The sequence below is a fragment of the Felis catus genome, chromosome A2 (assembly GCF_018350175.1).
Source record: "Felis catus isolate Fca126 chromosome A2, F.catus_Fca126_mat1.0, whole genome shotgun sequence".
Taxonomy (NCBI): domain Eukaryota; kingdom Metazoa; phylum Chordata; class Mammalia; order Carnivora; family Felidae; genus Felis; species Felis catus.
Genome location: NC_058369.1, coordinates 81,842,118 through 81,869,525, shown reverse-complemented (window position 1 = coordinate 81,869,525; position 27,408 = coordinate 81,842,118). Strand labels below are relative to the sequence as shown.

Genomic DNA, 27,408 nt, shown 5'->3' with positions numbered 1-27,408 from the left:
GCTCTCTATTTGGCTATTGATCATCCGTTGGCTGTTCCACAGCCTTTCTGAATCTTGATGTCAGTTTTGTACAAAGTGGATGGTTTGTACAGTCTGATGTAGTACAAAACCGGCTGTTGCTGCTGTAGCTGTAATAGCTATAATCCCAAGTACAGCAGTTACCAGTAAAGCTACAAACCGTAGGCTGCGGTGTAAGACATGTTTCAATATTTCATATATGAGTAACATTTCAGGGGAGTGTTGCCAAAGCTGATCCATGATTACAGGCATCCAAACCCCATTATGTGCCTTAAGGTTATATAAGCTTTGTTTTTCCTGGTTAAAAGAAATAGAATTAAGACAAGTATCAAAAGAACAATTATGGCAAGTAAGAAGATTATTATCAGGGTCCTAATGAGGCATGCCTAATATAAACAGAGAAGGAAGTCTGACACATGCTTGGATTTTATGAGTCTCATTTAATCTAAAAGAGATGGAGAATTTATTTGAAATAATTCATTAAGTGGCCTTTCCAAGAGGCCATGCCTAATAATCTAGTACTAATTTTCCAAAGTTCTGAATGAACTGGCCCATCAGGTAAACGTGGGCTGAGGGGAGCCATCCCTCCTTCATGCCATACAATGGGTTCAGATGTTACACCTGAAATGATGTCGTCTTGATATCGACCCCATCGGAGCTCTCTTTTGGAGTATTTGGTCCGAACAGAGCCTACAGAGGCCCAATTCATGATGCTTCCTTTGGAAGTATTAAGAAGAACTCTATTAATCTCTCCTCTACAGAGCTCCCAATTAACCCATTCCTCAGTATTTATAATCTTTCTTAATTGACATCGAGGCAATTTAGGAGGGTGATCGTATGTAATTCTTTGACTTCTCATGGAGACTCCCTGTAACAAGTACAATATAGAGACATTAGTCCCATTGGGTATTTTTGTTATCCATGCCTGTGAACGAACTGTAACACAGTGTTCACCTGTTCCAAAGCATATAGGTGGCCCATCTGCACCTACAGAATATTCAGGGATTATTTTCCTTCTTCTTCTGGTTTAAATGGGCCTCTATTATCATAAGGTCCAGGCAACCAGACTGAATGATTTACATAAACTGGGAAAGAGGGATCATCCCATGTAATTAATCTATTAAGAGGTGGATTTAGAATATAGGCCCAATATGTGTGATTCTCTTTAGTGCTTACGATTAGGGTAAGAACCTACATCACGGCAATGAACAGAGTAGTAGAGGGTTAGGTGTTCCTGTTTTTTGGAGGATCTGTTCTGCTTCTAGAGTCATCTTCTTCATCTGACCCCATGTCGGAGGTTTGGCTTTGTTTTGTTTTGTTTTGTTTTTGTAATCTCTTGCTCCAGGTCCAGTGGTTGAAAATTGTCAACTCTTTTTCTGTTCGCCCATCTGTTCATATCGTGGTTTTAATTGCTGGGCTGGGAGCCAGATAGCCCCGTCATCTGTGGATATAAGAGCAAATCCTCGACCTCACAATTTAACATACCCAGGGCACCATTGGTTATTATCATTTTTCCAAAATATTGGTTGTAAAAAGGGTCTGGTATTAGAGACTGTGTGATGTTTTTCAGCTGCAGTGAGCTTTTGTTCACCTCTTAAATCCAAAAAATTAAGTGTAAATAATGCTTTCATTAATTGATTCTTTGGATTCAAGGTCATATCCCCAAGTTTTTGTTTTTGTGACATGGTTTTTAATGTATGATTAGTATGTTCAATAATAGCTTGATCTTGTTGATTGTAAAGGAATGCCTGTAGTGTGACGAATCCCCCATTTTTGGCAAAATATAAGAAAAGTGTGAGAAGTATAAGCGGGGCCATTGTCAGTTTTAAGCTTCTGGGGGAGTCCCATTGTGGCAAATGCTTCTAAAAGGTGCTGAATAACATGGGCCGTTTTTCCTCCTGACAAAGGTGTAGTCCATACAAAACCAGAATATGTATCTACTGATACACATACATATGCAAGGCGACCAAATTGCAGAACATAAGTAATTTCCATTTGTCATAAATCATTAGGTTGTTGACCTTTGGGATTAACCCCCTGAGAGTATGGAGGAATGACAATAGGCCCACAAGTGGGCCAGTGTGTGATAATTTCTCTAGCTTACGGGAAATAGAAAAGTGTTTACTTAAGCCTTTAGCATTAAGATGAGTCAGATTGTGAAAATCTTGTGTTGTAATAACAGGAGCTGCCAATAAGGAATCTGCTGTAGCATTTCCTTCTGTCAAGGGGTCAGGGAGGCCAGAATGAGATCATTTGTGAGTAATGTATATAGGATGGGATTGGTGTTGGAGACAATGTTGTATTCAAAAAAATAAGACCATTCTGAGCCATCTGAATAAATATTAATGGTTTCCAAATTTTCAATCATTTGTTTACAATAGGCTGAATCTGTTAAGATATTGATGGAGGAGGATACATCCTTAAGTAATAAAAATATGGCAAAGAGTAAAGAGTTCAGCCTTTTGTACTGAAGCATATGGGGATTTTACATATTTAGAAATAGGACCATAATATGTAGAATAACTGGATTTGTTGGCATCTGTAAAATAATTAGGTCCATTTACAGGTAGTGATTGTACAATCCGAGGCATGATAAAGGAGGTGGTTTTGATAAATTCAGTTAATTTGGATTTAGGATAATGGTTGTCTATGTGACCTATATAATCTGCAACTCCAAGTTGCCATGAAATGCATTGCCGATATGCCATGGATATTTGTGCATGAGACAGAGGTACTATAATTGTCTCAGGGTCTTGGGCTGTTATTTCCTTAAGTTTCTCCTAACCCTTAAAAACTAACATTCCTATTTTGTCTAAATATGTAGATAATTTTTTAAAGACTTTGGTGGAAAGAAATATCCATTCTGTGATTCCATTAGCCTGCCAAAGTACTCCCGTAGGAGAATGAGGTGATGGTAAAATTAACAAGGAAACAGGTAGCGAGGGGTCAATTCGAGTAAGCCGACTGGAAGCAATTTTTTGTTCGATCCATTGTAATTCTTGGGATGCTTCCGGAATTAATTTTCTAGGGCTATTTAAATTAGAATCCCCTTTATGTACACCAAAAAGATGAGTCAGTTGATAAGTAGGTATACCTAGAGTAGGACGTAACCAGTTAATGTCTCCTAATAACTTCCTGGAAATCATTCAAAGTATGCAAGGTATCTCTACGAACTTGAACATTTTGAGGCATTATTGAATTTTGTACAAATTTTTGACCTAAATAGAACAAGGGATCTTCAAATTGAATTTTGTCTTCTGAAATAATGAGGCCATATTTTGAGAGGGTTGCCTGAGCTGCTAAAAAGAGTGCATGTCAATCATGTCGTTAGGGTAAAGCTAATAGGATGTCATCCATGTAATGGATGATCTTAGCATGAGGAAACTGAGATCATAAATATCGGAGAGGTTCTGCAACAAAAAGCTGACAAAGAGTAGGACTATTTAACATTCCTTGAGTTAAAACTTTTCATTGAAATCTGTTTATGGGCTCCTCATGATTAATTACAGGAACGGAGAACGCAAATCTCTCCAAATCTTTAGGGTTTAAGGGAATGGAGAAAAAACAATCCTTAAGATCAATAATTATAATTTTCCAATCTTGAGGGATAGCAGCAGGTTGTACTCGGAAGGCCAGGCTGTAGAGCCCCCATAGGTTGTAGGATTTTATTTAGGGCTCAGAGATCAGTCAGCATTCTCCATTTTCCAGATTTCTTTTTTATGACAAAAACCAGAGATTTCTTAAGGTTCAATATGTCCCGCTTCTTATTGTTCAGAAACTAAAGATTTTAAAGCTGCCGGTTTTTCTTGAGAAAGCGGCCACTGCTCTATCCATATGGGCTCATCATTAAGCCATTTAAAGGCAGCGTATATTTTTGTTCTTTGGCAGTGGCCACTAGGATAAATTTGGATATTCTAGCCTTGTGGCTTTGTGTTTGGGGAAAATATTGAGGGGTGTTTTAATGCCTTGTTGATTTTTATCTAATCCCTTCAGTGGGTCATATCCCATGGCACATATTATATTTTTATTTTGAGTAGATATAGATGGGATATTAATATATGCACCCCATTGTTGAAGTAAATCTCTACCCCACAGATTAATGGCAATGTTAGCCACATAGGGTTTAAGAGTTACTATCTGATCCTCAGGTCCTTCACATCTCATAATCTGTTGACTTCTTTTTATTCCAAGAAGCCAAGTCCTGTAAAAATTACAGGTATGTTCTTAACAGGCCAAGATGAAGGCCAAAACTTTTCAGATATAATGGTAACCTCCAGTGTCTACTAATCCTATAAAAGATTTATTATTAATTTTAAGATGTATTTGGGGACAAGGATCTTTCAAAAAATTTGCCAATATAATTGTTTTCTAGTATTGCCAAAACCTCCAGTTCTGATAACAGGATTGCTTTGGCCCTCTATGTAAGGAAGAATAAGTAATTGAGCAATTTTATCTCCTGGTTGAATAGTATAAGGGTTATTGGCTGATATCATAACTTGAATGTCATTTTCATAATCATAGTCAATAACACCAGGATGCATATGAATACCTTTAAGTGTAAGACTATTCCATTCAAAAATAAGGCCTATTGTGCCTTTTTCTAAAGGCCCATATTTAGTAGTGTCTTAGCTTTTTATCTCATTAGATATCCAGTGAATTTATCTCAATTTATCATGCAAACAAAACTTAAATGTTTTAGGTTACCAAAGACTTTGAAAGCTATCTTAACAATTACCCATGAAAACTATGAGGCAAACAAAGTTAACCATTACTTTAAGTCATTCTTTTGTTAACAGATTGGAACAGAGATAACATGAGTTTATTTGACCTTTAATAAACCTTAGTAGAATAAAGTTTTGTATTTAAAGTTGATAATTTGAAAGACAAATCCAACAAATATAAATTAGTTTAAATATTAAATATGTTTTATTTACCATTTAAATCCTGGGAAGTTTGTTATAACCTTAGGATGTTATTATAAAGCATATCCTAAATAGGATTGTAAATTATTATAAATCTTAAAATTTTATTTAATTAACGTGTCAATAAAAGATCTTAAAGGCGAATGTATAGCATTATATAGTTGTTAGCAAAACTTAGTTCCTTTAATATTGAGAAGTTTTACCTAAGCAATCAAAGACTTGATACAAATGAAACCTAAAGCTTTGGTGTTTTTGGCAAAGAGAAAAGAAAAAACCTTTGTTTACATTGTCTTATCAAGAGCAGAACAGTCAAAGAAAGCTGTTTTTTGAACAGAGAGAAAAGCGGAATTTTAACCTTACACCAGTATATTTTAAAAATTCCATTTATCTCAACCTTGGTAGAATAAAGTTAAAAGACATGTCTATCTTAATATTTTATCTGTGTTTTCTTAAAAGTTTATCATTGTTAATTTTTTCCTGTGGAACCAGTGAGGAAATTTAAAGTTTAAGGAAGTGTTTTCTTTGCCTTTTGACAGCATACATCTTCCTGAAGGCAGACAGAGGCGCAGAGGGCAAAGAAAAGAGTTCACATGGTTCTAAAGTCTGTCAGCTCAGATAGACGAGCAGATACCGATTTTTGTTTTGTTTTGTATTATTTGTTTGGTTTGTTTTTGTTTTCCTTTAGTGGAATTAGGCAGTCTATGTTGGGCCAGAGAAGACAGGGAAGTTCCCCGAAACAAAAGGAGTTTTGGCAGCTGCTTGGGAATATTCCTTAAAATCTCTCCTGAGGTAGACTAGCCAGAGACAATTGACTCTAATCATCACTTGTGGGTGGCGGTGGAGGCCATTCTGGTAAAGTATTTTCCTCAGGTGCTATATAGCTTTGATTCCTTTGGAAGAAGATTCATCCTCAAAACTATCAGATGTAAAATCCAATTCATCTCCTTCTTCTTGATGAGTTTTTAATTTAGATGAAATTATATTTTGTTCTGAGTCAGACTGTAAAGGCTGTAAAGCCATCTCAAAGAGCATAAAAAGACCAAACTTAAAGAAATGATATCTCCATTTTGATGAGCATGTGTAAGCGTTTTTGTAATTAATCTCCATTGTTTAAGGTTTAAAAGATTTTTTCCAGAAGGATTAAACCAATAGCAGTGTTTTTTAACCAAGTACCAGAGCTCATCAAAAGTTCCCCTTTCCACTTTTACTCCTGAACTTCGCAATAAAGTACGAAGTATGTTAGAGTAAGCTTCATGATCCTGAGACTGGGAGTTTCCCATACTTCACTATCCCAAAGCGGGGACTTACCTGTCCTACCGCTCTGCTTTGGTCCCCTGTGACTGTAAACTGAAGTAGTCCAAGACTGTTTGCCGCACTGAATCCTGCCGACTCCACCAATTGTTCCAGAGTCGCAAAAGATGAGTCTGCAAACAAAGTGCAGTTAGTGAAGGTCCTCATACTCTAGTCGGAATGAGGCCCTGACTCCAGAATGAAGCTTCTTTTTATTAGGATAATTGCTAAAGGCTATGTGCATAAAGTCAGCTAAGCAAGTGTGTTAATCAATCTAATGGTTTAGTTTTTCAAGGTTGAATTTCAAGTTAACTGGTTTCTATATCGCTAGGAAGGGTCAGGTGTGAAGGAGGATCCGGCCTTTGACAATGTTAGTGGCTCTAGGGTTCCTTATGAGCCTCAGCAGTGTTCAGCTGTGTAAACATGTCCTAAGGCCTTGCACCTTCTCCAGCCCTTCCCTTTTGAGGTCTTTTCCTTTGATGCTTCTCTCCTGCATCTCCCACAACCTTCCTTTAGTATCTGTTCACATGTGAACCATTTCAAATAAATTTAATTGTACAAATGTCATAAAAGATTAAAGAATCCTATCATATGTCCTTTTAGCAAAATGATATGGTTTGGGTTTTTATTGTAAAAGATACACAATGAAATCTTCTTGTTGAATGACTAATTGGATGAGAATATTCATAGTTCCTTTTATATTGTTCACTCATCAGTGCTTGAGTTTTAGAATGTGCATTTAGAATATTGTCTTCTGAAAACTCAGTATCGTATACTTTCAGTTTCATAATCAAAATTAGAAGCTAGATGACACAAACAAATGGAAAGATATTCCATGCTCACGGATTGGAAAAATTAATATTGTTAAAGTATCCTTACTACCCAAGCAATCTACAGATTCAATCCAATCCCTGCCGAAATGCCAATAGCATCTGTCACGGAACTAGATCAAATAATCCTAAGATTTGTATGGAACCATGAAAGACCCTGAATAGCCAAAGCAGTCTTGAGAAAGAAGAATGAGGTGTCACAATCCCGGATTTCAAAATATACTACAAAGCTATAGTAATCAAAACAGTATGGTAGTGGCACAAAAATAGATGCATAGATCAGTGGAACAGGGTAGTGAGCCCAGAAATAAACCCACACCTATATAGGCAATTAATTGGTGACAAAGGAGACAAGAATATGCAATGGAGAAAAAACATTTTTTTTTCAATAAATGGTGCTGGGAAAACTGGACAACTACTTGGCAAAAGAATGAAAGTGGACTACTTTCTTACATCATACACAAAAACAAACTCAAAATGGATTAAAGACCTAAATATGAGACCTAAAACCATAAAACTCCTAGAAGGAAACATAGGAAGTAATCTCTTGGGCATCAGCCCTAGCAATATATTTATGGATATGTCTCCTCAGGAAAGGGAAGCAAAAGCAAAAAACAAAACAAAAACAAAAAACTCAGAATTACAAAATGAAAAAGTTTTACACAGCAAAGAAAATTATGAACAAAATATTTTTTTTAGAATGCAAAGTATTTTGTTTTTGAACTTCTAAATTTGAAAACAGAACAGCCTAGGTTAAATAATGTAGTTTTCCAAAGCTGAATATGCTCAATTTGGAGCTCAGTTTTTCTGGCTTGCAGTAAGAAAATAACTTCCTAAAATTCCTATGCAGGAACACTACTGTTTGATTATCTGTGATTGGATGAACTGACCAATCTCAGTTGGTAACATCCCTTTTTTTTCCCCCTTGATAAAGGTTTAAAAAATTCTAGAACAGACATATTTTTCTAGTCTTATAGAGACAATCTCATTCTAAATGTCTCCTAAGAGCCTTATACCATATACAGGAATCCATTTTTGTCCTTCTCACTTTCATATACTTGAGAAATCGGTGTGGACACACTCACTGTGCTGTGTCCATTCGCTAACAGGAAGAAGACTTGATTAGTGTTCAGCTGTAAGCACCTTCTAATTATCTTGATGGGCTCACCCACGTTGACATGATCAGACACAAGAAACTTGGTTTTGTACAGGACAGGAAGTTCAGGAAGTTGCTTCTCACCCTTGTTACCGTTCTAGTGAATGGGAGAAGATATTTGTGATGATATATATGATAAGGGGTTAATATCCAAAATATACAGAGAACTTAGCACAACTTAACACCTAAAAACCAGAAAATCCATTGGAAAAATGGGCAGTAGACCTGAATAGACATTTTTCCAAATAAAATACATAGATAGCCAACAGATAAACGAAAAGGTGCTCAACATCACTAATTATCAGGGAAATGCAAATCAAAACCATAATGAGGTATCACCTCACACTAGTCAGAATGGCTAGTATCAAAAAAGATAAGAAATAACAAGTGGTGAGGATGTGGAAAAAATGAAGCCCTCATGTGTTTGGGAATGTACATTGGTGCACCACTGTAAAAAACAGTATAGAGGTTCCTTGAAAAATTAAAAATAGAAATATCATATGATCCAGTAATTGCATTACTGGGTATTTACCCAAAGAAAATAGAAACACTAATTTAGAAAGATTGCAGCATTATTTACAATAGCCAAGATATGGAAGCAACCCAAGTGTCCATCAGTACATGCATGAATAAATAAGATGTGGTGTGTGTATACATATACACACATGTACATGTACATGCTCACACACGTATGCACACACAGGAATATTACTCAGACACAAAAAAGAGTGAGATCCTGCAATCTGTGATAACATGGATGGACCTAGAGGGTGTTATGCTGCAAAGTAAGTCAGAGAAAGACAAATACCATATGACTGCACTCATATGTGGAATTTAAGAAACAAAACAAACAAGCCGAGGAAAACAAAACAAAAAAGCAGAGGGAGAGAGACAAAGAAAGAAACAGACTCTTAACTATAGAGAACAAACTGATGGTTACCAGAAGGGAGGTCAGTGGGGGATAGAGGAAATAGATGATAGAGATTACACTTACCATGATGAGCACTGAATTGTTGAATTACTATACTATACATCTGGAACTAATATAACACTATATGTTAACTATACTGGAATTAAAATTCATAACTTAATAAAAAGTATATTACCACTGAAAAAATTGATGGTGACTTCTGTAGGCACTGTTCAAGTATAAAGGTACTCAAAATAATCACAATTAAGAGTCTGCAGATTTAATTTTTTTTAAATCAGAAGCTACTATGCTGCTGTCAGTTTCTTTGCATTTCTCTCTCTTTTTTTCTTTTGGCATTTATCTTTTGATTCATTTGATAATACTAAGATATCTTTTTTGTCACTTTTCTTCCTCCTGCCATTGTGGCATAAAACAAAAAATGGTTTCTCAACTTTGGCACTATTGATATTTTAGGCCAGATAATTTCCTGTTATCATGGGCTGAACTGTGCCCTGTAGCATGTTTAGAAGCATCCCTGGCCTCTACCTACTAAATGCAAATAGCACACATTATGACAATGAAAAATGTCTCTGGACATTGTCATATGTTCTCTGGGGGACAAAATCATGTTTAGTTGAGAACTACCATTCTAGGCAAGTCCTTCAATTCTTCTGTTGCCTTATCATGGGCAACTTAGGCTGTTGCCCTAAGTGTGACTATATCCTTCTTCAAAAGACTCCAGCCATAGAGTGTGGGTTTTGAAATCATACAGAGCTTGATTCTGTTAATTTATATTTTGTTGTTTTCTAACTGTCCTGTACCTTTCTGATTCTTGGATTTCTTCCTCTGTAAATGGGAAAAAATATAACACTTATTTCTGAGTTGTGAAGATTAAAATCATAGATCATATAAAGTAGTTAACATTGTATTTGGTACAAATTAAATGCCAAGTAGTGATAACTATTGTTATTAAAAATGATAAGTATTAATAATGATGAGCAATAACAGTAATTATTATCATCTTCTTCATCATTTATGTTTAGTTAGCCAGTTATGGTGATCTTATATTCCCAAACGCTTCTTCAGTGAAGTTACTGGAACACGCAAATATCTCTTCTTATTCTCTAATGAGTACAGATGACTTATTTAACCCCTTTAATAGCAGTTGACTCTATTTCCTAGTTGATGTTATTATTCCAAACAGTGCATTTCTGTTTTATTCCTGGTTCCTTTTTCTGCTTTATTATTATTTAAGAAGAAATGTATAAAATGTTGGAAATGTTTTTATGAGTCTCAATCAAATTTATTTTCTCCTCTATATTTTTATATTTGTCTTTCAGAGTCAAAAATTACATGTTCAAACAAAAGGAGGCAAAGTGATCTGTCTGGGAACAGTTTATGGAAATATAAATATTCATGCATCAGATAAAAGTGTAAGATTGAAACTTTTTGTTTGTTTGTTTGTTTTTAGCAATTACAGTTTTGTATCCAATTGGCTTACACAACTCGTAGGTAGGTTCTACAAACTTTGTGGCATAACATTCCCTCTTTTGAATGCATTTTAGTTCATTAGTAAATTAAAATTTGAAATTTAACTGATCAAGTATTATACAACTTAAATTTTAGCTTGTGACTTAATACTTTTGACAGTTCTTTAGTTCTTTATTTGGAATCAATAACATCTTTAAATAATAAATGTTTAATCCAAGTTCTAAAGGGATGTTTATGAACATGGATTAAAATCGATCATTAAGTTATACTGCCATGATCAGGATTAATTTTTTTGTGTGTGTTAGATTTATTTGAGCATTTTTCTAAGACCTGTTTACTTTTCCTTTAGACTAGTAAAGGTTGAATTTCAAAACAACTTTCTTCAGCATTTTCCACAAGATGGCACCATTAGATAGCATTACTGTTCTCCAAAATCTTTTATTACCTATAGGGATTTTTTGGTTGTTCTAAAATAGCTTGTATTTTTAAGTTAACTTTTGTTGCTTTCTGTGATTTTGCCTACTACTAAGAATATAGATGTAATTTTGAAATATGAATTATCACAGTTTTCTTAACATTATGGATAATGTTTTAAATCTTTGAGAAAGATCTTGGTCACCTTTTATTTTACACTTACACAATTTGCGAGAATCTTTCTTTGTAAATTTAAATTCTCTACTCAGCTTTTTTCTGAGATAATTGGTGAGGACAAGTTATAAATATATCTTGTAGGTAAATTATTGTTGGCATAATTAAACAATGTAGATTTTAACAGTAACTGTTTCTACTATTGTCACTTTTATTTTCCATCACCTGTGTCTTAGAACCTTTAGGACATTGTTTAAACCCAAATTTATCCTTTGAATTTATCCTTTAAATTAAACTAGGAAAGTATTGAAAGATACTGCCTGGCCTTATGTAGCAACTTTTTTGAGATGGCATTTAGTTTCACCCCTTGGATTGCTGTGGGCTTGGAAGTGCAAAAGCGAAATTGTACCAACTTTGCAGCTCCTTTAAATCTATCCTTTACTGGCGGGAGGGAGCCGGGGCGGAGGGGCGGCTCGTGGGCCAAGCAGAGCCCCCGAGTCTGGCTTGCAAAAGCGGAGGGGCCTGACGGACTGTGTTCCGACAACAAGCGCGACTTAGCGTCTGGGAGGTCATAAGTTAAAAGCTCTGCTCGGAAAGTGGGAAGGCTGGAGGACAAAGGGAGGGAGAGCTGCTGAGCCCCCTGACGACAGAGCTCAGTTTGGTGGGGAACAAAGGCGCTCGCCAGCGCCATCTCCCCCGCCCATCCCCCAGCCAAAATCCCAAAGAGAACCAGTTCCTGCCAGGGAACTTGCTCGCTCCGCGCAAACACCCAACTCTGTGCTTCTGCGGAGCCAAACCTCCGGCAGCGGATCTGACTCCCTCCCGCTGCCACAGGGCCCCTCCTGAAGAGGATCACCTAAGGAGAAGCGATCTAAGCCTGCCCCTCCTGCTCCCGTGCACCTTGCCTACCCACCCCAGCTAATACGCCAGATCCCCAGCATCACAAGCCTGGCAGTGTGCAAGTAGCCCAGACGGGCCACACCACCCCACAGTGAATCCCACCCCTAGGAGAGGGGAAGAGAAGGCACACACCAGTCTGCCTGTGGCCCCAGCGGTGGGCTGGGGGCAGACATCAGGTCTGACTGCGGCCCCGCCCACCGACTCCAGTTATACACCACAGCACAGGGGAAGTGCCCTGCAGGTCCTCACCACGCCAGGGACTATCCAAAATGACCAAGCGGAAGAATTCCCCTCAGAAGAATCTCCAGGAAATAACAACAGCTAATGAGCTGATCAAAAAGGATTTAAATAATATAACAGAAAGTGAGTTTAGAATAATAGTCATAAAATTAATCGCTGGGCTTGAAAACAGTATACAGGAGAGCAGAGAATCTCTTGCTACAGAGATCAAGGGACTAAGGAACAGTCACGAGGAGCTGAAAAACGCTTTAAACGAAATGCATAACAAAATGGAAACCACCACAGCTCGGCTTGAAGAGGCAGAGGAGAGAATAGGTGAACTAGAAGATAAAGTTATGGAAAAAGAGGAAGCTGAGAAAAAGAGAGATAAAAAAATCCAGGAGTATGAGGGGAAAATTAGAGAGCTAAGTGATACACTAAAAAGAAATAATATACGCATAATTGGTATCCTAGAGGAGGAAGAGAGAGGGAAAGGTGCTGAAGGGGTACTTGAAGAAATAATAGCTGAGAACTTCCCTGAACTGGGGAAGGAAAAAGGCATTGAAATCCAAGAGGCACAGAGAACTCCCTTCAGACGTAACTTGAATCGATCTTCTGCACGACATATCATAGTGAAACTGGCAAAATACAAGGATAAAGAGAAAATTCTGAAAGCAGCAAGGGGTAAACGTGCCCTCACATATAAAGGGAGACCTATAAGACTCGTGACTGATCTCTCTTTTGAAACTTGGCAGGCCAGAAAGAATTGGCACGAGTTTTTCAGGGTGCTAGACAGAAAAAATATGCAGCCGAGAATCCTTTATCCAGCAAGTCTGTCATTTAGAATAGAAGGAGAGATAAAGGTCTTCCCAAACAAACAAAAACTGAAGGAATTTGTCACCACTAAATCTGTCCTTTAAATGATGGCTTATGTGAATTGAAATGATTTAAGTTACCAGAATATTACATATTGATATTCAAATAAAGGTATCAAAGAAAAATTAAAATCATTTCTTAATTATTAGCTGCTGTTCCCACTCATTAGTTATTTATTTGTTCCAACTTTCATGGTTTATTAAATATTCATTTATTCCTACTTTGTATTATACTATTTTGTTTCTTGCCTGATTGAGTTTTGTGTTGTGTTAATGTAGATATTTTCTTTATATTGTGTATAGTGTTCATATTTAGAGTATATTTCTAAGTTTATGGGTTTTTATATAAAATAAATACTTATATATTTACTCTTAATATATAACTTTCACAGAGATGTGCTATAGATATTTGAGAGGCAGCATATTGAATTGGTTAAGAGAACAGAATTGAAAACCAGACTACTTGGGTTTAATTCCAGGCTCAGCCACTTACTAAGCTCTGTAACTTCAGACAAGTTACTTAACCTCTGTGTCTTGGTTTTCTGAAAAATGGAATAATAGTAATGGACTTAACTCAGAGGGTTATAGTGAGGATTAAGTCAGTTAGTATAGATAAAGTACTTAAAACAATGTCTGGCACATAGTTATCTCTAATATGGTATTTACTATAATGATGATGGTAAAGTTAAGTGAAAACACAGGAAAGATGACTAGTCCTAGATCTACCAGTTAACTTTATGGAGTCTCGTTCCATTATTCATAAAATAGAGATGGTATTATTTGTTTTTCCTATTCACAAGATTGTGAGAATAAAATGAGTACTGTAAACACTTAACAGTATTTTTAATATGTTGTTTTAAATGGAGTGTCTATTTCTAAATAGTATCATTAATTTTAGCATCCTAAGTTTGGTACTGAGAAACTAGAAATACATTCCCTCTGATGGTTGGATGAATTCATGACATGGTTGTCACTTGACCTCTCTTAGTCTGAGCTACAAAGCCACAGTATTTTCTTAAAGTTTGATTTTTATTATATATGTTGATTTATAATAACTAAACTTATGAAAAACTTTCCTTCTTGTATGGAAAATAAAATTAATTTATAGCAATATCTCTGTCAAGAAGGTATTAATTTTTGGATCTACTTTTTGTTCTTTCTTTAAACAGCTGCTTCTGTTAATAAGCACGCTATACAGTTTAATCCAAAGAGTCTGTTCCCATAACATTAAATAACTATAAATCAGAACCTCAGCATTTTGCTATAAACTATGGTGTCCTATCTTTAATTGTTCTAGTTTGTATCTGATATAGTGCATCATATGTGGCCCTCAGTGAATTTTGAATTTCTTTGAAGTTAATTTTATGGAATGATTGGTTAAAATAACTATATTATTGTAGTGGGGAAGGTGTGGTACTTTCACATGCTTTCATTTGCTTTGGTACAGCAGGGGAGGATATTTTTCTAGTTTTCTACAAAATAAAATATTTAGAGTTTAATGAACAAAGTAAATCCTTGACCATTTCCAGATACTCATAAGGAGTCTCATAAAGGCTTTATTTGGTTGTGGGAGAGTCTAATCAAAAGTTCTCCTTTGCTAATTTAATTAAGTTTCAAATATTCTTTCAGTATTTATCTTTTGTTATTGCCTAAACCAGCCTCACCATCTATAAAAAGCTAGAGTGTTCCTCCTTGTCTGCTTTATGGAAATACTTGGAGAGTTTGAAGCCATGCATAAAGCAGCTTTTCATGAAGAAACTTTGTAGGTAAAGGACAGATTTTTTCAGGAATTTTACACCTATGCTATAACACTGAGGAATGTGAAATATCTATATTCTCGCAAATTTGAATGAATTGTAGGTAAAATATCTTTTTTTGACTGATTTATTGAAACTAGATTTAAAGTGAAAATTCCTATGAATCTATAATTAGCTTAAAAGAAACTGTAGATAAGAAGCAATCAGGTGCATATTATATACTTACTGAAAGTTAAAAAAGGAAGTTATATATCTCAAATCCAGAGGGTGAAGTAATTCTAATTTGCTTCCTGGTGGAACCTCTGAGTGCTTTTCTTTCTCTTTTTTGTACTTACAAATTTTAGAATTCTTGAAACTCAATTCTTCTTACATAATATTTTCATTTTTTATCAGTTTTTGAAAAACGTATTAGGAATGGATGACACTAGTGTGGTGATGATGTGTTGAAAATCGATCTTTCTTTAAACACCCCAGTGTAATACTTGAATTTGATGCCAGGCAAAATTGTAGCATGCCTTCCTGGTGATTCTGTTTCTATGTCAACATAAAAGTAATTAACACTCAGACATAATTAACACTCGACGCTTATAAAACATTTGTTTGAACTTTGATAGAGATGATTAGAAATTATTACTGGATATCTTCATTTTATATTGTGTTCAATATTTGAAACATAAATTCATACTAAATTTTGTTAGGGAAGCTTAGGGATAGATACAAAATTCTTTTCATTTTGTTTAATAGAAAGCTACTTTGTTATTAGATGTAAACTGGAAAAACTGTAGAATTGATAGTGTATTCACTAATTAACAGATGACAGGAGAAAATCATGATAGTACAATAAAATCAGATAAAGTATGTGCTAAAATTAAAAGCCTATTTATAATTTAAACAAATTTGAAATAGTTGGAATCTGATACAAAGGATCCAAAGTATATCTAGAGCAAACATCTTACTCAATGACGCTATATTGTAAGTTTTCCCTCTGAGAAGAGACATAAGTTTAGGATGCTTGCTATCTCCTTGCTTTTGTTCACTGTTGAGTTGGAGACCTGAGCCAGATAATTAGGCAGGAAAGAGCAGGAAAAATGCATTAATATAAGGATTGGAAAGGAAGTAAAGAAACTATCACTTGCAGATAATGTAAATATGCATGTAGAAAAATTTTCTTAAAAATCAGGAAAATTATTAGAATTAGTGAGTTTAGTGAAGTTGTTGGATTTAAGATCACATACAAAAGCCAATTAGGATAAAATGAAGTTTAAAAAAAGATTTATAATAGCACTTAGAAAATACCAAATAGGAATAAATTTAACAAAAGCTGAAGAACTCTACAAAGAAAATATAAAACATCATTAAGAGAAATTAAAGATCTAAATAAGTGAAGGAATTTAATGGTTCTATTCCACATTCCACAGAGAATACATTGTTGCTCACAATATTGTAATTAGAGCTAGAGAATCAACGTAAATAAAGTGATTGTGTACTGGGTAGTATCTTTTTATCTAGTTGCCCATTTAAATCTGAGGGTACCATTTTGACTTTTTACCAGTCTTTGTTTTATAATGAACTGATTTTGAGTTTTTCTTTTGATAGACTGTGACCATAGATAAACTGCAGGGAAGTACAGTTAATATATCTACTGAAGATGGTTTGCTGGAAGCCAAGTATCTTTATACAGAATCATCATTTCTGTCTTCTGCTGCTGGGGATATTACATTAGGAAGTGTTCATGGTAAGATGACAAAGGCCTAATACATCTCAGACTACATATAACATAAATTTTTAAGAGGTGGCTCTTATTTCTCTTTAGTTGAAGAAGGATCTGCCATTAGGAAGCTGGCCTTCTAAATAATTAATGGCAAACTCATCATCTTTTTAAACAAACATAAAATAAAATGACTGATAAACTATTATATTTTATTTTGGCAAGATATTGACTATTATGCTGTTATATTTGAAGGTAATAGTAATTCTGGTTTTTAATGCATTTCCTTTTGTTACTTATTTTTTCATTTATTTTTTGCTCAGCTGTGCCTTGAATAGTCCTAGTAATTTGTAACTCTTCATTTTTTAATAATGACTTTTATGTAGTATTGCATTTCTGGTAATGGCAGTGAAAAGTACTGTACTTAATATATTGAGTAGCTTTTAGTAGAAAAGCAGTTCTATATCAAGTCAGATGTTGACTAACACCCGTGATTAGAACAGCACTGATCTTTGCAGTGCTTTTTACCATATTTACATTAAATCCATTAATGTTTAATTTCTTTTACTTTCTTTTAACTTAGATAAAATTGAATTTGGTACAGTTTGCCATTAATAGCTTACATGAGAGTAAACAGAGGCGCTTTTTTTGAGCAAGTCCTCAAAAAAACTCTTAAGTCTCTTGATTATTGATTACTTAAAGTGCTGAAATGGAAACAAATTGCTAAGGATAAAATAATTTGTTCCTTAAGTTTTGTAAAGCCTTTTATATTTACTGACCTTTAATATGAAGTCAGATACCTTTCCTTGCATGGTTTAAATCTGAGTCAGATCTGGATCCTCTCTTGGGCTGTTGTCCTCAGGTTGGGTTTCTTGAAAGCAGGCGCTGAGATGGAAATTCGAGTGTAGCACATTTACTAAGGAGGCGTGTTGGAACCAATGCTGTGCAAAGGAAGGAAGCCCAATTTCTACTGGAGAAGTTGGACCTGATGCAGCCACAACAGTCCCAAGGGGGAGCTCTAAAGCTGGGGTGGTCCTCAGAATTGTCTCAAGTTGAGGTGAGGGAAGCTAGACCTTTAGATCCCCAATCATTAGATGCAAGATGCCCCAGGAAGGAGTATGATTTTGGGCCAAGATGGCTCTTTTCAGCTGAGGTAATACCCTAAGAGGGCTGACAGCCGAGGGCTGTCTGCCAGCAGTACTCCCATCAGCTAGGAAAATAAGCCCTCGGGTGTAAAGGGGTTCTGGATGACAAATCATAGCATTCATTGAAGTTATATTTATTGATTCATTCAGTACACATATTGACCACCTATTGTGTGCCATACTTTCAGACACCAAGGGTACATAGTTGGGCAGGAGATGATTCCTATCCTTAAAGAACTAGTGGTGTAATCAAAGGATTGAATGTCATCTTCTTTATTTGTAATACTGGTACAGCAGTGAGAAGAAGTAAGGGAAGGGAAAATTTGATCCATTTGCCACTCTAGAAAAGCTTACATGTTATGCAATCCTGCTTTCCTCCATCTGGTCCTTGGCCCACAATCTGCTTTGGTTTTTCAGTGATAGTAAGTATGTAAAAGAGAAAGAAATAAGAAAGAAACCCTCCTATTAGTCACACCAGTGTCTGCCTACTTTTTAATCACCTTTCAGACAAGGCTACGTTTCTTGCCTCTCTCATGCTACCCTTATTTCCATCCTTGTCCTAAAGGACATCCTTGTCAGTATGTGAATGTGCTACTGGAGTTTGGAGTTTGGAGGTGGGATGGGGATGGAAGAACAGGCAGTGTTCTAGGCCTACATCCTAGTTGGTGAGAAGATCAGAGTCGTGGCTAGTGAAAGGAAGTCCCTATGTTCTAGCTACTAAGATTTTAGTAAGGAGGAATATCTTCTGAAGATCATCCCAAGCTGGAATATTGAGTATATATTGCAGTGAATTCTTTGTTCTTCTCAATGGGGATGGTCATATAACACAAATTATATTTTGGCTATATTTAAACAAGCTGGCTTGGGAATCTTAAAACTTGTTTTTATGGGAAAATGTGTTGCTACTTCTAAATGTCTGGCTTGCAGAAAACAAATTTGGGATTCATTCTAAGACCTGCCTATCTAGGATTTATTTAGTTTGGCTTCCTTTTCCTTTAACAAGGCTTAAGCTGATTTTTTTTTTTTTTTTAGTAGATTTTTAGCAACCCAACATACAGATGTTATAAAAAAGCCATTTTTACCACAAATACAGTGTCAGTAGCTGTCTAGTTGTCTTTTTTGATAGATTTACCAAGAAATATTAGTTCAGAGGTCTTGGTGTCAGTGGGTGGGTGGATGGTTTGAAAGCAAATTGAAAAGAAACATGTATTGAGTGCCAAAGTGGACCAGCGCCTTTCACTTAATGGACATTTGGCTGTTTACAAATGAAAACAAAACTTAGAAATGTCTAATTGTTTTCTCTCCATTACAAGTTAATTAATGGAAGAGCAAGGATTTAATCCAGGTTTCTTGACCTTCTAGGAGATACTTGTAAACAGTGTTCAAACAAATCTGTGTAATAGCCATGGTGAACCCAAATGCCATCATTGCCCTGAGGGATTCCTGGCATGCTCTGGAGGTGTTTCCTCTAGACAAACAGCACTACCACACAGATGGACTGTTTCAGCTATGTTCTATATCGTAAACTCCAGTTTCAGTAACATTTGTGATGCCTTAAGACATCTGGAAAAAATGTGGATGTTCTGTACAATGTTTCGGTTCAACTTAGTCTCATGGAGATATTTAGGAATTCAGTTTATTCCATAAAAGTGCTCTCTTCAGTGTATGGTTTCTAAGGCTTCCATAAAGGAAGAGAGAGCATGAAATTTATTTCTTGTATATATTTTCTGTCTGTTCATATAACCTGATGGCAAACCAATACCCAACACAGTGTTAAGTACTTAGAGGATGCCCAGTAATGAAAAAAGGGATTTTGAAAGCAGTAATATGTCTTTTCTGGCCTTGCAAGTTGACTCCTAGATGTAGAGAAGAAGAAAAATCTATCCTAATGGTTTTCCAAATGGAATTATTAGGTATAGTTAACTATATATTCTAGATAAGAAAATGAGTAAGCTAATTGACTAATGATATTCACTATTTGTAAGGTTGGTTGAATCATATATATTAGGTATGTATGTCTTCTAATATAAAAGAAACTAGTTTATTCGTTGATTCAACAAATATTCCCTACTCTCTTGGCACTAGCAATCTTGGAGAATAAGTAGTTGGATAGTTTGTACTTAGGTATAAAATTTTGGGACAGTTTACTCTCTTGATTTCCTTCTAAATTATCAAAAACATTAGATACTATGTGAATTATGTTTTATTATATTCTGCTATTTGAATGTTTATTATTTTAAAAAGTCCTCTACATGTATGTATAAGATATAAACATATTTTTATATTTAGTATTCTACTAAATATGTTTTTAAAATATAAATATATATAATCTCCTGACTCTAAAGAGAAACAGAAGCTTCCTTGAAATGGTTTGCTGGGGTTGGTTTTTATTTATAACATAATTTAAACAATTAATGAGAGTTTAATATGTAGGCATACTCAGGACACCTGAGTGGTTCAGTTGGTTAGATGTCTGACTCTTAATTTCAGCTCAGGTCATGATCACACAGTTGGTGAGATTAAGCCCTGTGTTGGGCTCTGTGCTCAGCACAGAGCCTGCTTGAGATTCTCTCTCTCCTTGTCTCTCTGCCCCTCCCCTGCTCTCGGTCTCTCTCTCTCTCTCTCTCTCAATAAATAAACGAACACTAAAAATAAAATAAATATGTAGACAAACTCATGACAATTGTTTTAGCATTTTATATTTAACTTATGTTAGTACTTGGAATAAGTTATCAATGAATAAAAGTATACTTTAAATATTTAGCTTCCCCATGTAATTTAGGGTCTTATTTTAGGTTCTTTGGGAATATACATAGATAAATAAATTACTGAGCATTAGTTCTCTAATTTTCTCTCTACTCAACTACTTTAGATTTTAGAAACTCCCAGAAGTAAAAGTTCCATTAGCTATACAAGCACAGTTGATAACTTTGATATCACTCAGAATTTCATAAAGAAATGTTCGAATTTGCTTTAAGAAATGATTTTTAGTCACTGGTGAATTTATTAATCTGTCTTGTGAATTTAGAAAGACAGAAACAATACAAAATTTCGAAAGACAAGCTTTTATTGGATAAAATAGAACTTTTCATGAAGTTCATGAACATGCTTTGTTTAAATTCTAGGATTTATTATTTAAAGTCTTTTGTAAAGTTTTGGTTTGATTTTCATTTTGACATATGACAATGTTATGTTAATGTTGACTCTGGACACTTAAAACTTTTTAATATAAATACTAGAAAGGAATTGCTTGCTTTGTGGTACAGACAGCATAAATTTTGGGGGGGATTTAGACAATGTGATACATGCTGTATTTGGACTCAGTTCCTTAGATGGACTTGACTCTCTCTGTAAAAGTGATGCTGCCATCTTCAGTGTGTGGTTTCCAAGCTTCCACGAAAGGAAGAGCGATTAGAGGTTCATGCAAAAAATTTCAGAAACCAAACCTAAAAGTATATATATTGCTTCTGCGATATGTTTTTAGCCAGAATATTTCATTTTATTTAATTAATTTATTTTTATTATTTACTTTTATTGTTTAATTTACATCCAACTTAGCTAGCATATACTGCAATAATGATTTCAGGAGTAGAATCCAGTGATTCATCCCCTACGTATTAACACCCAGTGCTCATCCCGACAAGTGTCTTCCTTAATGTTCCTTGCCCATTTAGCCTTCTCCCCACCCACAACCCCTCCAGCAACCCTGTTTGTTCTCTATATTTAAGAGTTTCTTATGTTTTGTCCCCCTCCCTGTTTTTATATTTTTCCTGCTTCCCTTCACCTACGTTCATTTGTTTTGCATCCCAAATTCCACATATGAGTGAAGTCATATCATATTTGTCTTTCTCTAATTTTGCTTAGCATAACACCCTCTATTTCCATCCATGTTGTTGTAAATGGCAAGATTTCATTTTTTTTTTGATTGCCGAGTAATACTCCATTGTGTGTGTGTGTGTGTGTGTGTGTGTGTGTGTGTGTGTGTGTGTACACCACATCTTCTTTATCCCTTCATCTGTCGATGGACATTTGGGCTCTTTCCATACCTTGGCTATTGATAGCACTGCTGTAAACATTGGGGTGCATGTGTCCCTTGGAAACAGCATGCCTGTATTCTTTGGATAAATACCTAGCAGTGCAATTGCTGGGCCATAGGGTAGTTTTATTTTTAAATTTTTGAGGAACTTCCATACTGTTTTCCAGAGTGGCTGCACCAGTTTGCATTCCCACCAGCAGTGCAAAAGAGTTCCCCTTTCTTCACATCCTCGCCAACATCTGTTGTTACCTGAGTTGTTAATTTTAGTCATTCTGAATGGTGTGAGGTGGTATCTCATTGTGGTTTTCATTTGTATTTCCCTGATGGTCAGTAATGTTGAACATTTTTTCATGTGCGTGTTAGCCATATGGATGACTTCTTTAGAGAAGTGTCTGTTCATGTCTTTTGCCCATTTCTTCACTGGATTTTTTTGTTTTTGAGATGTTGAGTTTGATAAGTTCTTTATAGATTTTAGATACTAATCCTTTGTCTGACATGTCATTTGCAATTATCTTCTCCCATTCTGTCAGTTACCTTTTAGTTTTGCTGATTGTTTCCTTCACTGTGCAGAAGCTTTTTATCTTGATGAGGTTCCAATAGTTCATTTTTGCTTTTGTTTCCGTTTCCTCCGGAAATGTGTTGAGTAAGAAGTCGCTACAGGTGAGGTCAGAGGTTTTTGCCTGCTTTCTCCTCTAGGATTTGATAGCTTCCTGTCTTATGTTTTAAGTCTTTCATCCATTTTGAGTTTATTATTGTGTATGGTGTAAGTAAGTGGTCCAGGTTCATTCTTCTGCATGTTGCTGTCCAGTTTTCCCAGCACCATTTGCTGAAGAGACTGTCTTTATTCCATTGGATATTCTTTCCTGCTTTGTCAAAGATTAGTTGGCCATATGTTTGTGGGTCCATTTCTAGGTTCTCTATTTTGTTCCATTGATCTAAGTGTCTATTTTTCTGCCAGTGCCATACTGTCCTGATGATCACATCTTTGTAATATATCTTGAAGTCCAGGATTGTGATGCCTCCAACTTTGGTTTTCTTTTTCAGGATTGCTTTGGCAATTCGGTTTTTTTTCTGGTTCCATACAAATTTTAGGATTGTTTAACAATATTTGTTCTTCTAATCCATTAACATGGAATGTTTTTCCTTTTTTGTGTGTGTCCTCTTCAATTTCTTTCATAAGCTTTCTGTAGTTTTCAGTGTATAGATTTTTCACTTCTTTCTTTAGGTTTATTCCTAGGTATTTTATGGTTTTTGGTACAACTGTAAATGGGATTGATTCCTTCATTCCTCTTTCTGTTGCTTTCTTATTGGTGTATAGAAATACAATGAATTTCTGTGCATTGATTTTAAATCCTGCCACTTTGCTGAATTCATGGATCACTTCTAGCAGTTTTTTGGTGGAATCTATTAGGTTTTCCATGTAGAGTATCTTGTCTGTGAAGAGTGAAAGTTTGACTTCCTCCTTGCTGATTTGGATGCCTTTTATTCCTTTGTGTTGTCTGATTGCTGAGGCTAGGACTTCCAGTATTATGTTGAATAACAGTGGCGAGAGTGGACATCCCTATCATGTTCCTAACCTTAGAGGGAAAGCTTTCAGTTTTTCCCCGTTGAGGATGATATTAGCGGTGGGTCTCTTCTTTATGGCTTTTATGCTTTTGAGGTATGATCTTTCTATCCCTACTTTCTTGAGACTTTTTATCAAGAAAGGATGCCATGTTTTTTCAAATGCTTTCTCTGCATCTATTGAGAGGATCATGTGGTTCTTATCTTTTCTTTTATTATTGACGTGTCACATTGATGGATTTGTGGATATTGAACCAGACTTGCATCCCAGGTATTAAGCCTACTTGATTGTGGCGAATAATTCTTTTAACGTATTGTTTAATCCAGTTGGCTAGTATCTCGTTGAGAATTTTTACATCCATGTTCATCAGAGAAACTGGTCTGTAGTTCTCCTTTTTAGTGGGGTCTTTGTATAGTTTTGGAATCAAGGTAATGATGGCCTCATAGAATGAGTTTGGATGTTTTCCTTCCACTTCTGTTTTTTGGAACAGCTTCACAAGAGTAGGTGTTAACTCTTCTTTAAATGTTTGGTACAATTCCCCTGGAAAGCCATCCAACCCTGGACTTCTGTTTTTTGGGGAAATTTTTTATTAATAACTCAATTTCTTTACTGGTTATGGGTCTCTTCAAATTTTTTCTTTCTTCCTGTTTCAGTTTTGGTAGTTAATATGTTTCTAGGAATTTCTCCATTTCTTCCAAATTGGCCAATTTATTGGCATATAATTGCTCATAGTATTCTCTTATTTTTGTTTGTATTTCTGTAGTGTTGGTTGTGATCTCTCCTCTTTAATTCTTGATTTTATTTAGTGGGTCCTGTCTTTTTTCTTTTTGATCATACTGGCTAGGGGTTTATCGATTTTGTTAATTCTTTCAAAGAGCCAGCTCCTGGTTTCATCAATTTGATCTATTGTTTTTTGTTTTTTTTTTAAATTTAAATAGCATTGATTTCTGCTCTAATCTTTATAATTTCCCATCTTCTGCTGGTTTGGGGTTTTATTTTGTGTTCTTTTTCCAGTTCTTTTAAGGTGTAAGGTTAGGTTGTGTATCTGAGACCTTTCTTCTTTAGAAAGGCCTGGATTACTATACACTTCCTTCCTATGACTGCCTTTGCTGCATCCTAGAGGTTTTGGGCTGTGGTGTTATTTAAACTGGCTTCCATGAACTTTTTAATTTTCTCTTTAACTTCTTGGTTAACTGATTCATTCTTTAGTAGGATGTTATTTAGTCTTCAAATATTTGCTGTCTTTCCAAATTTGTTCTTGTGGTTGATTTCGAGTTTCATGGCGTTGTGGTCTGAAGATATGCACGGTATGATCTCAATCTTTTTGTACTTGTTGAGGGCTAATTTGTGTCCCAGCACACAAATCTATTCTGGAGAATGTTCTGTGTACACTCAAGAAGAATGTATATTCCACTGTTATAGGATGAAATGTTCTGAATGTATCAATTAGGTCCATCAGATCCAGTGTGTCATTCAAAGCCATTGTTTCCTTGTTGATATTCTGTTTAGATATTTGTCCATTGCTGTAAGTGAGGTGTTGAAATCCCCTACTATTATGGTATTATTACCAATAAGTTTCTTTATGTTTGTGATTAATTGATTTATATATTTGGGTAATTTCATGTTGGGGGCATAAGTGTGTACAATTGCTAGATCTTCTTGGTGGATAGACCTGTTAATTATGTAATAATGCCCTTTGTCATCTCTTGTTATAGTCTTTATTTTAAAATCTAGATTGTCTGATATAAGTATGGCTACTCTGGCTTTCTTTTGGCAACCATTACCATCATAGATGGTTCTCCATCCCCTTACTTTCAATCTGAAGGTGTCTTTAGGTCTAAAATGGTTCTCTTGTAAACATCAGTTAGGTGTATATTGTTTTCTTATCCTTTCTGTTACCCTATGTCTTTTTATTGGAGCATTTAGTCCATTGACATTTAGAGTGAGTACTGAAAGATAGGAACTTATTGCCATTGTGTTGCCAGAGTTTCTGGTGCTGTTCTCTGGTACTTTCTAGTCTTTTGGTCTTTTTTGTTTTGTTTCATCTTTTCTCCCTAGCCAGAATATTTTAAATGACTTTATCGAACTGCAAGAGGCTCAGATCGAGAGTTTAGCAGTGTTCTAAGGCAGGAGAAAAGCCACAAATATTAGTGGGCACTGGCAGTCTTTTTCATGTCTTATATTTATAATTGATCTTTCTCAAACTTCTATGAGCTCCTCCTTTTCCCATTCCCTTGGTATTCTCCAAGATTTCATCCTGTTTTATTGTTGTTTTGCTTCTTTCTTTTCCTTGGGCATCTTACATGCTTTTGAGCCTTAACTACTCTTGTATTCTGGTAATTCAAATCTGTATCTCTAGCCCTGACTTCTGACTTATACATCCATCTGCTTGGTAGATATAGCTAATTGGATCTTTACAGGCATCTCAAACTCAACATTTCTAACTTTTTTTTTCTTATTTTCCCCTCCCCCTGACAAACCTTATCCATAATGTGTTTTTCCTCCTTTATTTCTATTTTCAGTTTCTGATATTACCATGTACCAAACTCCCCAAGCTAGAAAGATTGAAGTAATCCTAGATTCCTCTCTCTCTCACCTCCCAATCATCTAATTAATCACCAAATTTAGGTGGGTTTTATTAGCTAAATATTTCCTCATTCTATCTCATCTCTTTCTAATTTCTACTGTTCTATTTCAGACTCTTGTCATCTCTTGCCTCAACTCAGCAATACCTTGGCTTCCAGTCTTTCTTTCATCAACTCCATCCTCCTTACTGTAGCCTATGGTTGTTTATTAGAAATACACATTCAACATAGCATTCTCTTATTCAAACCTTTCCGATTGCGTGGATGATTGGCCTAACTTTCTGTTTGGACCCTGTGCCTTCCGGAATTACATAATCTCTTACTTATCTGAATATATTCTTACCTGTTTTATATTCCTGAGTCCTTGATTAGAGTCTTAGACCTACTGATCATTCTGTTGATAGTCTTCAAATGCTTTTCCCACCTTTCTTTACCTCATTGACTTTTAGTAATTTTTCAGTACTCATTGAAAGCATCTGCTCCTCATCTCTGGCCTTCCATTGATCTGTACATTCTTGCCTAATTATAAATTCATCAATAGAAAGGATCATGTTTTATTCATCTCTATATTCTTAGCAGTTAGAACTGTGGCTTGCAAATGGGAAGTGCCTCCCTTACTTCTCACCCTCCCCCCACCTCCTCAAAATACAAAAAGAATTTAACCTTTAAGGATATTTGCTTGCTCCGTTTGGATTATTGATATTATGTGCTTTTTATTTATTTATTTTATTTTATTTTATTTTATTTTATTTTATTTTATTTTATTTTTTGTTTCAAGTTTTTATTTAAATTCTAGTTAGTTCACATATAATGGAATACTGGTTTCAGGGGTAGAATTTAGTGATTTATCACTTACATATAACACCCAGGGCTCATCACAAGTGCCCTCCTCAGTACCCATCACCCATTTAGCCCATACTTTGCCCACCTCTTCTCCACTAACGCTGTTTGTTCTCAATAGTTAAGAGTCTCTTAAGGTTTGTCTCCCTCTTTTTTTTCTTACTTCCCCTATGTTCATCTGTTTTGTGTCTTAAATTCCACATATCAGTGAAATTATATGTGATTTGTCTTTCTCTGGCTGACTTATTTTGCTTAGCATAATATACTCTACACAGGTACCCCTCCTCTAGGATTTTGATGGTTCCCTTTCTCACATTTAAGGTCTTTCATCCATTTGGAATTTATTTTTGTGTATGGTGTAAGAAAGTAGTCCACTTTCATTCTTTTGCATAGTGCTGTCCAGTTTTTCCAACACTATTTGTTGAAGAGACTGTCTTTTTTCCATTGGATGTTCTTTCTTGCTTTGTCGAAGATTAGTTAACCATATAGTTGTCGGTCCATTTCTGGACTTTCTATACTGTTCCACTGATATATGTGTTTGTTTTTGTGCCATTACCATACTGTCTTGATAACT

General features: G+C 35.4%; 1 protein-coding gene across 7 annotated transcripts in view; it reads left to right on the top strand.

Annotated features, from left to right (window-relative positions):
* Nucleotides 1-27,408, top strand: part of FAM185A (family with sequence similarity 185 member A) — a 141,434-nt gene that overhangs the window by 6,125 nt on the left and 107,901 nt on the right. For all 7 annotated transcript variants that reach the window (XM_045052299.1, XR_006594144.1, XR_006594143.1 and 4 more), the window contains exons 3-4: nt 10,467-10,559; nt 16,553-16,691. In XM_045052299.1, coding sequence (XP_044908234.1) covers nt 10,467-10,559; nt 16,553-16,691 — 232 coding nt within the window. The remainder of the gene's footprint in view (nt 1-10,466; nt 10,560-16,552; nt 16,692-27,408) is intronic.